This window comes from Uloborus diversus, chromosome 8 (assembly GCF_026930045.1).
Source record: "Uloborus diversus isolate 005 chromosome 8, Udiv.v.3.1, whole genome shotgun sequence".
NCBI lineage: Eukaryota > Metazoa > Arthropoda > Arachnida > Araneae > Uloboridae > Uloborus > Uloborus diversus.
This window is the reverse complement of record NC_072738.1, coordinates 87,585,966-87,599,637: the sequence shown is the minus strand read 5'-3', so window position 1 is coordinate 87,599,637 and position 13,672 is coordinate 87,585,966. Positions and strand designations below refer to the sequence as shown.

The following is a 13,672-nucleotide window of genomic DNA, read 5'->3' as shown; positions in this document are numbered from 1 at the left end:
ATTTGTAGCATGAAAACAATTTAAAAATAATAAATCTTCATGAAACTACACTTCAGTTGAAAAGTTTTTAGCACATTTGCGTCCAAGGCAATGAGGATAAGATTAAGTTTTAAGAACAAAAATTTTCATTTCTCAAGAAAATTACATATTTAAAATAAAAAATAAATAAAAAAAAAAACAACTTGCAGAACATTTTGCGTTCTTTTCATTAGTTTACAGTTAATGAAAACATCCAATTCTGCTTTGTTTTTGGAATCTTAGGCATTTAAGCATCGTGTCTACTTCCATCTTATGAATGACCGAACATGGCGACTACGTTTCATTCGTAGCTGAAAAGACTTTTCGATTAAAAAATGATTTTCTCAATTGACCCTACCGTCCGCAGGCTTGTGCTTTAGAAGAAGGAAAATGTTCTTCTCCCGTTAAATTTGTGCATAATTCCTGTTCACCCTAGGAAATTTTTTCTTTGGAACTATTGAGGGGCAAAAATGGCGTCCGCGGAAGTTTTTTTTTTTGGTTCGCCTTTTTTATTTTATTGCCAGCGTCATTTTGCCTCAAAACTTTTTACATTTTTTTTTCAGGAAACATCGATAAAAACGAAGATTAGAACTCAAGGTTCAAAATTCCCTGGAAAAAATTTTTTTGGGGGCAAAATTTGAAATTTTCCTGATTTTTCCCAGACAATTTCAGGTTTTCCTGGAGCGTACGAACCCTGTAATTTAATAACCATATTTTCCTGTGTATTATCGGCGGGAGGCCTATAATATGCAGGTTCTAAAATGGGCCTGAAGAAAAAAAAAGCTTCGTATAATCCCAGGTGTATAATACGATGTAAAAAAATAAAGTTTGAATTTAATATACCATTTGAGCAACTAAACTAAAAACGTGAAAAGGTAATTACTTTGAAGGCATAATCAAAATTTATCTAAAATATAATCTAAAATATAATGATTTCTTCTTGAAATCATGATTATAGTACGCTAATTACGTACGTATGTTACGCTAGAGTCCAGACAAAGGAGCAAACGCTCTGATCTTGTGCAAATGGCTTCCTAATTCACTGTATTTTTGCTTATTTTACATTGCCTGAATCGCGTAAGAGGAACATTCAAGCAACGTAAAATAACCAACATTCAGGCAGGCAGTGAGAAAGGACATGCAAGCTTTGTAAAATAAACAACATTCAGTCGGAGTACGGTCTCTATCGGTGAATGCTTATTGTACTGAGGCATCTGTGGTGTGGAATTCTTTTCTTAGGATCCAGTGCTCGATTTCAGGCGGAACGGCGTTCCGGAACCTCTCTCTGTAAAAAAACTAAATTATTTGAAAACAGTTAAAATTCTTTGTCAGTGAGTAGACTCATCCGCCGCGGCGCATGTGCAGTATAGCTTCCTCCCCTCCAGGTTAGAGATAGACTCGTCCGTCTGGCGTCTATTCCCCATTTCGTTCATCACTAGATGCTCAGTTGCTCAGTCGTAGTCCCGTAGTCAGGAGTCCGTGTTGTCCTGTACTGTACTCTACTACGCGCTACCCACTTGCACACACGGTCGTCTTTTATTTATCTCTGTTACGTTACTTAGGTTAGTTGTGTTGAAGTTTATCAATGTATACGAGTGTGATTGTTGTGAAATAAGATGAACAAAAAGTTAACCGATTTTTTTTTACCCTCGGGTGATACTAAGAGACTTAAGCGAACCATTGATTGTGAAGACAACCTCACGCAACCATCTTCAACGACCTTACAACTGTCAACTAGCACTGAAAAGGTAACCAGTTCAGATTCTGACGAACATCACTCTAAAGAACAAGGACAAAAGGTTGAGTGTAACGACAATGCCTTGCCAGATTGTTGGACTAATTTTCAAAAAACTGATTTTTGCGAAAAATATGACTGGTTGTTAATTAAAAATGGAAAGTTAGGATGCAGTACTTGTAAAGAAGTAGGGATCTTATCTGTTAAGGAAAAAACAGGTATGAAAATTTCAAAAGAATGGGCAAATGTTGAAATAGACAGTTATGGTGACACTAAAGAGAAAAAGCAAACGTCTTTAAGGAAAAAGATTTTTGACCACAAAGAGAGTGCTGGTCATAAGGCAGCTGCTGAAATCCTAATCGAAAGTAAAGACGGAAAACTGGAGAAAACTATTTTGAGACAGAACTCTCATGAAAAAGAAATAACGGGGAAAATTTTCCGAACGGCGTACAAGGTTGTTAAAGAAAATCAGTCTTTTAACAATTTTGAAACGGAAGTTGATTTGCAAGAATTAAATGGGATTAACATGGGTCGCATTTTACACTCAGTCAAAGCCTGTGCTAAAATTGCTTTGCATATCAGTAAGGAAATGAAGAAAACCTTTGTAGATGAAATCATTAAGAATGATACAAAACTTGGTTTGATAATTGATGAATCCACGTCCTTAAGTAATAAGTCAAGTTTAATAGTATACGTTCGGTGTTCTTTGCCTAAAACCGGTATGAGTGGCTCCACTAACGTCTTTTTGGATCTAATAGAACTAGATGGCGTTACTGCTAGAGCTGTTTTTGACTCTTTGATGAACTGTCTTCGGTCTAATGGACTATCTGACGTATTTTTAAGTAATAATTTAACAAGCTTAACTTGTGATGGTGCTGCTACTATGATCGGTAAGCACAAAGGCGTTGCAACATTATTTCGTGAGAAATTTCCTTCTGTTATTGTTTGGCACTGTGCAAACCATAGACTTGAGCTGTCAGTGTCAGACGTTATTAAATCTGTTTCAGAAGTTAATAGGTTTAAATCTTTTATTGACAAACTCTATGTTGTCTATCATGCTTCACCAAAGAACAGCAGGGAACTTCGAAGCTGTGCAACTCTTTTGGATACAGAAATGTTAAAAATTGGAAGAGTCTTGAGCACCCGTTGGGTGGCATCTAGTTTTAGATCTGTGTCAGCTGTTTGGACGTCATATGAAGCATTAGTCGAACACTTTAAAGAAGCTTCAAATGACCCATCTAGAGACAGCAAAGATAAAAGTACTTTTTCCGGACTTCTTAACAAAATCACAGAAACTAATTTCATTCTAGACCTGGGATTGATGGCAGATGCTTTGCAAGAACTTTCAGAACTAAGTGAAGCTTTACAACATCGTAATGCAGATTTGAACTATGCGAACAGAAAATTGCTAATCACAGTTGGTTTATTTGAAGAAAGAAAAACAGTTCCAGGGTCCTACTCAACAATGGCTCAAGAAGCAGTAAACAACTTGTCTTTTTTCGGAGTTCCTCTCCACACAAAAGAAGGGAGATCAGACAATCAGCCGTTGAACCCCAAAATATTTTACGAGGCCCTTAAAACTTCTATTGAAACGAGACTACTTGATGACAAAGATGTTGAGTTAGCTACAACTCTTGAAGTTATGGATACCAAAACCTGGCCGACGAAACTCCCAATAACTTTTGGGGAAAATGAAATGAGGAAACTTGCTTCCAGGTTCAAACTTAACGAAAGACAGTTAATTACAGGTTTACGCGAATATATCTACTCCAGAGAGTTACCAGAAAGCCTCAATCCTGTAAAACAATCAATTGACTCGGTTGCCATTTCATCAAGTGAATGTGAAAGAGGATTCTCTCAGATGAACTTAATAATTACACCGCTGCGATCTTCACTCAACATAAGAACGGTTTCTGGCCTGATGTTTTTGAAAATTAATGGACCTCCTCTTAGACTGTTTGATCCAGAGAAGTATGTTAACTCTTGGCTGGTTTCTGGACACCACTCGGCGCTAGCTGTCAAGAGTAAGGAAAGATCAAGAGAAGGCAAATACGAAGAAAACATGATGAAGTTTTGGAGTATATTTTAAGAACAATTTTTGAAACAGTTATGTTGTATTGTTTTACTGCTTTTCATTATGTTTATTAAAAAGTTTGAGTTCAATAAAATATTTCTTTCTTTTTAACCGAATACTCCCTTTCTTACGTGGTTGGCAGTTTGACTTGTTGATTGACTGTGTTAAAGTGTTGATGTTGCTGACTGAAATTTCTTCTTACTTGATTAGTCAAAATATTTGTTTCAAGCCTTACTTTTTGAACACTAAACTATTGTTGATTGAGAAGTAAAAACAGCCTAAAAATGCGTAATTTTAAACTGAAATTTTGAAAATTTTCCGAGAGCCCCCGGACCCCCCTTTAGCTGGGGGGGGGGGGGTATGGATACCCCTCAGACCCCCCGGTGTGTCCGCCCTTAACAGAGTTCCGGTACCTCAATTTTTAGAAATCGAGCACTGTTAGGATCTAAAATAAAAATAACCCCCCAAAAAAGTTGGCGACTGTAGAGATTTTTTGGGGTCGCCAATTTTGAAAACTGAGTCACCACGTGGCGAGTGGCGACCGTAAATCTTGACCTTTAATACTAATATGTTAATCAAGTCAAACATTTCAATCAATATTTCCCCGCAGAAAGCTATTTTAATTATTTAATTTAGTTACAAGATTTTGTTGTGATCTCTTTAATTAATCAAGAAATTAGGTATAATGTGACTATTGAATAACTGTTAATTACATGGAACCTTAATTACCTTCCAAAAATTAATTGTTTTTCTCGCAAATAGTATTTAAACCAAAAAAACCCGGTTTAAACCAAAAAACCTGGTTTAAACAAAAAAAAAAACAGGTTTTTTGGTTTTTTAAAAAAAAAAACCATTTTTTTTACCAGGGTTGGCAAGTTTTTGCCGGGGGCGGAAAAAACCATAGAAAAAACCACAGTTTTTACCGCCCGGCAAAAATAGGATTTTGCCAGTTTTTGCCAAAGTGGCAAAAATAGATTTTGTGTTAACAACTTATGGACAGTTTTTTCCTTTTTATATAAAAGTAAAAAGCATGAAAAGATTTTGATAAAATTTTAATTCAACTATTTTTATAGTTTAAAAAAATGTAAGGTTTAACTTACTTTTAGAGTTATGGAGCATTTTTACTTTTAAATTTTTAAACATTAACATTAAATTTCAGTTAGTAACATCTAAGACAAATATTTAACTTACAATGAAAATGTAATTAGATTGTTTATTATAGCATTTTTTACAGAACACTAAATATCTATATAAAGTATACTTAATCAAGATGCAACTATAAAATAAAAGACGTAAAAGTTGGCTCATTCTGAAAAAAAATGTTTTAGCAAACATTTAAAATCTTAAGTTTTGCAATCCCAACATTTGTTTTTAATTTATTTTTCACCTTATAAATTAGAAGTAACATGGAGAGACATAACTAAAACATTAAAGTGCATTATTTATATTATATTGTCACTGTTTCTTGATTAACAATATAAAGGTACTTTATATGAAATTAGTTTTTGCCGTTTTTTCCATTTTTGGGGTTTTTTCCATTTTTGCAAAGGTTTTTTCCACTGTCCCGGCAAAAATACCTTTTTGCCGGCAAAAATCCCAACCCTGTTTTTTACCAACCCTGGGATGTATTTCCCCTACATCAGTTATTTTCACCTCAGAAATAATGACATTGATAAGATCTGTCACTGATGTGAGAAATTTTCCATTAATATAAGCCTAATGGATACATTTTTCGGGGGAAATATTTTTTTTTCTTCGTTGCTTCAATCTGCACATGTAATCTGCATATGCAAACAACAAACATGTTCACTTGTTTTTTTCCATTAATTTACATCCCTGAAATTCAAGTTCACAGAGGTGAGAAGTCAGAATAACCACTTAGGTTTTAAAGCAAAATCCATCTCTGGTTTTCGACAAAAATCCCAAAATTTCTTTATGATTGAAAATAAACAAGGGGGCTCCCTTGTATCATGGAAAATAAAATTTGATGTCATTACTGTCACATATTAATGATGAATGGCGTTTTGTGTTTAGGTAATGGAGGTGAGAATTTATTGTGTGACATGACTCCAGTCCTTATCCTACTAAAATAAACTAATACTGAACATTAAAAATTAAATTTGCTTGAGGGACATTTTATAGTCAATATTCATGATAAGTGCAATTAGGAAAGTTAAACTTTTTGTAAATGTATGGTCCTATGTGTACTTTATACCTTTGAAAAATGTTAAACCTTTGAAAAAGTTTAGATTTATCTTGAATTTCTAAGATTATAGGAAGATATATAGCATATTACAAACCCTACACTCAAAAGACATGGAAATTTTTGTTTAATCTTCAATTTTTCTGTGAAAGTAATAACCATTCTTACTTAATGAAGGTTTTTTTACTGTGTCTCGGTTTATCTTTTATACATTTACACATGAAAATAATTTTTAAAAAAGTAAAAAATATTTTTTATGGATTTATTTACTGAAGAACTTTACATTTATGATCATGTTTCGGACTCTACATATTTGTCACATTTGAGTATTGTTTGAATTATTGTTTATGGAGTCTAAACAACAACAATACTACCTCCTTGTTCAATAGTTACAATGATAGAATCAACTGTTATGGCTATTTCTTCATATAACTGGTGTGCAAAAATTAAGGACGAGATGGTTTTTTCAATATAACTTTGTACAAAAGCTTTCCAAATCAACACATTTAATACCGTAAGATCCCCAATATGTAAGGACATCTGTAATGTAAGCAACACTTACTAAAAAAGAAATCAGAGGGATAAAAAGAAGCTTTATTGAAAAAGTAGCATGGAGCGCAATGCGACTGAAGGCCGAAACATCCCTGTAATGGGTGTCCAGCAAGAAACATCCGGTCTTTAGTAGGGGATATGATCTCCCCCGACTGCTAGGCAGGTTTCACAGCGTCTGCCCATGCTGAGAATGAGGGTGTCAATGAGTTGTTGAGTCATTGCTGCCCATTCGTCTTGCAGCGCCAATCGAAGCTCCCAAATCGTTACTGGTGGTAAGGTACGAGCTGCCAAGCGTCTGCCTAGAAAATCCCATACATGCTCGATGGGATTGAGATCCGGAGATCGTGCCGGCCAATCCATACGTTCATTAGCCTCACCCTCTAAGAGCTGTTTGGCAGCTACTGTGCGATGACATGGTGCATTGTCGTCCATGGAAAGGAACTGCGGACCCATAGCGCCTCTAAAAAGACGCACATATGGAAGAAGAATCTCGTTACAATAACGGGTTCCGTTGACTGAACCTGCGTCGAAGATGCGAAGGTCTGTACAACTACCAAGCATGATGCCTCCCCAAACGAGAACACCGCAACCTCCATACCTGTCCCTTTCAATGATGTTCGAGGGATGATTGCGGCTTCCCTGCTCTCTCCAGATGAGTATGCGACGAGAATCGCTACTCAGACTGAATCTGCTCTCATCAGTGAAGAGTACTCGCCCCCATTCATTGTCTCTTCAATTCCGGTGTTCCCGGCACCACAGAGAACGCCTTCTCCGATGGGCAGGCGTTAGAGGTACACACCGTATAGAGCGTTGTGCAAACAGACCACCACCGTGCAGTCTTCTGGCCACGGTAAAATGTGATATCGGTCGTCCAGTCGCCTGTGTCGTGTGTCTAGCGATTTCTCCTGCTGTCTGGCGCCTGTTTCTTCTGGCCTGTAAGACAATATACCGGTCATCTGCGGGTGTGGTTCCTCGTGGACGACCACTACTGAACCCCCAGATAGCTGTTCCTGTAGTTTGAAATTGTCTCCAAAGTTGTGAAACGATGCTGTGAGCACAATTCCGAACTCTGCAGCCACACTTGTCACACTGCAGCTTTCCTCCATCTTTCCAATGATTCCACCTCGTGTAAAAGCATCCAGATGTCGTCTAACAGATTGATTATTCGACATTTCTTGCTGAGGCAGCAACTCTGTGTGATTTTAATCGCTATATGGCGTGCAGTCTCTTTGCCAGAAATACTGATCTTACACCGACAACATGCTTTATACTACTCAGACACTCCCCCATTACGTCTGCCTGCATATCCGCTCATGTGCTACTGTAATCTCCTGATTGGTCTTTCTGTCCGTTCTGCCTCTTCGTTCAGCTGATATGCTAATTTTTCGACTTCGTCCTTAATTTTTGCACACCAGTGTATGTAAGTGGGTGCCTACCTGGGGGGGGGGGGGAAGAGGGTTCATAGCACAGGCTGTGCCATTGAAGTTTTTAGGAGGGATTGTTTTAAGGGATATTTTTCTCATTTTTTGGGATGGGGGTTCTTTGGGGTATTTAGGGAGTTGCGCCCTTGCTCTTAGCGGGGGGGGGGGGGGGGGGTTTACCCTGTATATGTAAAAAACCAGATTGAAGGTGGCTCTCCTGTTGGAATGGACCAAGTTATATGTTGATTTCTTCAGTCTACTTTTTGCATTGTCTTGAATTTGTTATTAGAAATGATAGGTTTTAATTCAAATTTAACTTTTACAGTAGAACCTTGATTACTTGAACTGATCAAAACCGGACCATCTTCGAAATTTCTGGATAAAAATTAAGGGGGACAGGATATGTTTGGGAAAAGATGTTTTTAAGCCAAAACTTTTAAAATTGTATTTTTAAAGGAAATTTAAATTCTCTGTTGATTCAATTAAAAAAGGCAATAGTTTTTTGCTTCAGAAATCACATTTCTTCTTAAGCACTAAAATTTTGTTCATTTCCTGTTTAAATAATTGCATTTAATTAATAAAATGTATGACTGGTCATGCAGTACAAAAGATGTTTTTTTTTTTTTGTTTAAAGGCCGTAATATTAATGTACTAAATGACATGCTTTTACTTTGTTTTATTTTGTTGTAAAAGCGATTTTTTTTCCTTTTTTTTTGTGTGTGATATAATACTGGAAATTTTAAAAATGTCACACTGGAAATATATTGAAATTCCGTACCGCCTAATCAGTCAACACTAGGGCTGAGCGATATTAGAATTTTAATACTGTGATATATCGCTCTCCAAATATCGATACATTTAGGTCAATAAATTCAACATTTTACGCTGGGGGGGGGGGTGGAGGCATATAAATGTAATACCTATTTCATAGGTATCTGCAAACAAAAAAAAAGCAATCGGCCCTCTTGGTGAGTAAATATTTCAGCAATTTATGCTACTAATAGCGATAGCAAGGATTCTCATATGTGGGGGTGAGGGGAGTGGGTCGTGAGGCAGATTATACCGCAGAAACTTTTGGAGAAATTACTTTAGAGGAATTTAAGTCTTTTTATTAGTGGCTCACAATTCCTTAGGGAAGAGGTGGGTTTGGTAAAATTGACGGGTGCTATCGCAGTTGGGGGAAGGGGATGAAACCCCTAGTTACATCATCTGCATATTAAGATCTGCAACAGAGAAACGCCATTGAACATCTTGATAAGTAAATATTCCATGGATTTATTCAAATGATAATAGCTAAAAGAGGCTTGCCCATTTGGGGGGGGGGAAGAAGGGGGATCATGACACCGAGTATACCATTGAAATTATCAGAGAAGTAATTTTAAAAGATGTTTAGTCCCTTCAATAAAAGGTCTGAACAATAGAAGAATCCCCAAAAAGAATGCTTTTTGGGGAAGTGTGATAAATTTGAGGGTGCCTTCCCACTTGGGGGGGGGGAGCAATTCTATCTATATTGTCTGTTTATCAACATCTACAACAGAAAAAAGCCATCGAACATCTTGAAAGGTAAATATTTCAGCAGTTTATGTGATTAATAACAGCAAAAGCAGGAGGCCCCTTGTAGGGAAAGGTAGGGGGCCGTGAGGCAGACAATGCCATTGAAATTTTTTCAGAAGTTTTTATAAGGATTTTAATCTCTATAATGGATTGTGTCATTTTTCTTTTAAGGGGGGGGGGGTTATCAAATTGAAAGGAACTGCCGCACTTGGGGAGGGAAATGGGCACCCCTAGCTACATATACATAAGATCTGAAAAATCATCAAACATCTTGATAAGCAAATATTCCAGCAATTGAGTCGAATAATAATAGCTAGAGCAGGGTGCCCATTCGGTGTGTGTGTGTGTGGGGGGGGGGTCCTTGAAGTTGATTATACCATTGAAATTATCAGAGAAATTTTTTTAAAAGGATTTTAGTCTCTTAAGTCGGGAGTCTTGGTTTTTGTCGGGAGGGGGGGGGGGCTTGGTAAAATAGGGGGGCGACGCACTTGGGGAGAATAGACACCCTAGCTATAACAGTCATTGGAAATCTTGATCAGTAAATATTTCAGTAATTTATTCTCATAATAATTGCTAAATTTCTAATTCGTAGCAATACTTTCAAAAACAGCTGTAGAATTCAGTGAAAAAAAAAGTATATGATATCAAAATCCGTAAATTAGTACAAATTTAAAAAAGGGAAAAACACACACACGCTCTTTATAGTTCCCATGTTTTATTTTCTGTTACTTATTAATTGCATAATATTAATAGCATGGTATAATACGGTACATGGTATGTACTTGTACATTAAAACAATCCATCAATATTTACTGATGAAGTTGTTGGTTATTAAAAATAAGTCTCTCTTCTAACATACTTCAAGCTTTAAATTCTGTCTGTATACCTTAAACGGATGTTAAATACTGACAAACTTTCTCCAGAAATTAGGTTTTGTCTGTTTTGCTGGGAGGAGTTTGATTCATATTCTGGACACTAGGCAGAGTCACAGCAAGAAGTATGCTTTGAATGACCAGAAGCAAGGAGTGAAATTTCAAGGAAAAAGGGCTATCACACAGCATTTCAACCAAGTCCGACAATATTTCCTAAGATCCGATAAGAAAAGAGAACTTTAGAAAAAAATTTCTGAGTGACTAGTTAAATAGGGTGAAAAAAAATAGTGACCAGTAAAGGGAGAGTCATTTTACATTACTGTGAATACCCTTGTTGGGACCAAAGGAAAACAATGACTTAAACGGAGTGACCACTTATCCTGTTGACTGCTTTTTGAGGTTTTACTGTGTTAATAAAAATATTTTTTTTAATTTGAGAAATGTGAAAAAAAAATGGTAGAAAAACGTGACAGTGTAATCAAACACCTCAAAAACAGGCAATTTTCAACTTTTTCCAATAACAATTAGGTTGATATTCTTAGGAAATATGTTGTTTGGGAGTAAGAAAAATTGTAATCATTACTGATAAAAATTGTGGCTTCATTAATGCCCACCAGCAACAAGCTCTGATGGCGACGCCCATGGAAAGCAGCTTCTAACTTGACTATTTCTGCTGGAAATGACTTGAAAAAATTACAAGGTGTACTTCAAAAGATGAATAAAATATCTTCCAAGTTAGAACAAGCTCTGATTATTTCTTACCTGTTAAAAAAATTCACGAAAAACACTAAAATTTCGGCCTCTTAAATTGGGGTCACCCTTAACAGGTTTTAGAGGCATTTGAAAAAATGAGAAGTTTTGAGGAACTTATATGTAAAGGGAGACTTGAAAAACTCAAACTGTTATTCAGCAGCAAGTGGCCTTAAAACAATTTTAATTTAGTTACTTAGCAAAATTTTCATTTTTAGTTGCTATTTCATCCAGGAATTTTATTTTTTATGAAAACAGGAATGCAGTCGCCAGTTGATTTGCTGTAACATAACCTTTTTCAACATACAACTTTTAGCATAGTGCCAAAAGATTCTTTTAGAGCTGTGCCATCATGTTCAAGCTAAAATCAATATTCTGGACTTAGTGGTGACTCAAAATGAAAGTCTCACTAAGCAACTAAATTAAAAGTGTTTTCTGGCCACTTGCTGCTAAATAAAATTTTGGATTTTCAAATCTATCTAAACATATAGATTTCCTGAAAAACCCTCATTTTTTCAAATGTCTCTAAATCCTGTAAAATGAAAAAGTGGAAGCTGTCCTTTTCAGGGAATGTAGTGTTCAATAATACTAATCAAGAGTAAAAGAATGGAAAAAAAATTAATAAAAGCCAAAATATACCATGATCTTATTTTTTCATGAGTTTTAACATATGTTACTTTCAAAAAATTTCAAGACTATCAAGATAAGACCCTGGTTGAATTGACGTAGATTCCACCCTATAAATTTATTTTACGTGTTAGATAGTCAAGATTTGTAGTAACCACTTTTTTTTCCATGCATTAGTAAATAACCCCTTAAAAATGGAAATGTACTGTAGTATAAAAAGACTTCATTTAAAAGACCCATTAAACATGATAAATATAAATAAGATTTTATAAAACTTGTGTAAAAATAAAAAATACTTTTTGTACAGTATTCGGCCTCAGCCGAATATTCGTTGCATTACTGCTTTTTAAAAATTGTTTTTGTCCAAAGTTGATTCTACATTTTTAGAGTGTTGTGTGAACATTTTGTTTAGTTTTGTTGATTGTTCATAGGGCACAATCACTCTTAGTCCAGGGATGGTGCGGGGTGCCGTGTTGCTGAAGGCTGAAAATGGGCAACTACAAGTGGTGAATATTGCTGGACACCCGTCCTCATCTCCCCTACATTCTACGCATTCTACGTATCGTTTGCAATCTCTAACAGTAAGAAAACCTATTTTTAACAGAACTTGGAAGATATAATTAATTGCTATGTTTAATGACTAATAAAAATAAAATATTTGGTCAAATTTTAAGTTCATATGAGGCAGTGAGAAGCAAAGGGATGCAAGTGGACTATTTTAAGTTTGGAGTAAAACACATTTAAAGATAACATCCTAGGTAAGCTTTCATTGATATTTTTTTCTAAATCATGCTGCATAGCAGCAACTACCAGGACTACTAGTACAATCTCTTGCCCCAAGACAGAGGTGAGGTTCACCTACCATGTGTACTGGTTATCTCCAAATTTTTAATTTTGCCACTTGTATCCCTTTTTTTCTCACTACCTCATTTGTGTGTATGAGACACGATCGTCCATACACACCTCAGTATTTATTATCGTTTAGATGTACTTTTTTTAAAAAAAAACTTACATTGCATGTTTCTCATACATCATTATCTTTTCAAACATACAGTAAATTAATAATTACTAATGGTGGAAAATTAACTATTATCTTTAATAATGAGTAGCAGTTGATTATGGAAATATTTTTTATATCGTTGTTAATAATTTAGTCTATTTTTGTTTTGAGCTTAATCAATTTTTTACATTCGTGCCCTGTCCACTGTCCACTGGATAAAACTGTTTCTCAAGCCAGTTTTAACTGGTTTTATCCAGCACAGACAAAACTCATACAACTTTGTTTTTAAAGCAGCATATTTAAAAGGAATGTTTTTTGGCAATTTAAAATTGTTGATAGCACAGTTGGGGGGCAGAGAAAGTGACGGTCAATTGGCAAATGATATTATTTTTTGTGGGCAATAATTTTTTTCAGTCGCCTCACTACATGGTGTGTGGTGACCACTACTCTCATACAATCACTTAGTCAAGTGTCAGAAAAGAGATGATTTTGGAATGTCTTTAATTGTATATGTGTTTGATGATTATATTGCAAAAACTACTTCCCTAACTTGTGCTGTCGGTAATATAACAGAAACATGACTTTGTTTTGTTGAAGTTACCCAGTCAAGCCAAAATTTATATACCTAAGCCTGTAAAACCTGTCATATGATTCCATTGCTTTAATTTGAGTTATTTAATAATATGTTTTTAAATTTATGTACCGTATATTTTTATTTCAGACTGGTGCTACCAGTGTTCGAGCTGTTGCTCCACAACAAATTGTCACAGTACCTGTTAGTGCTGGAAGCCTGAAAACTAGCCAGGTAAAATTGCAGATTTGCCAACTCTCCTGTTTTTCACGGGAGACTTCAGTTTTTTGCCCCT

At 35.7% G+C, this 13,672-nt stretch overlaps 1 protein-coding gene across 1 annotated transcript in view; it reads left to right on the top strand.

The window, feature by feature from the left end:
- The window catches only part of LOC129228470 (transcription initiation factor TFIID subunit 4-like), a 48,407-nt gene that overhangs the window by 7,877 nt on the left and 26,858 nt on the right, over positions 1 to 13,672 (top strand). The window contains 2 exon segments of the mRNA XM_054863150.1: positions 12,238 to 12,387; positions 13,528 to 13,611. Coding sequence (XP_054719125.1) covers positions 12,238 to 12,387; positions 13,528 to 13,611 — 234 coding nt within the window.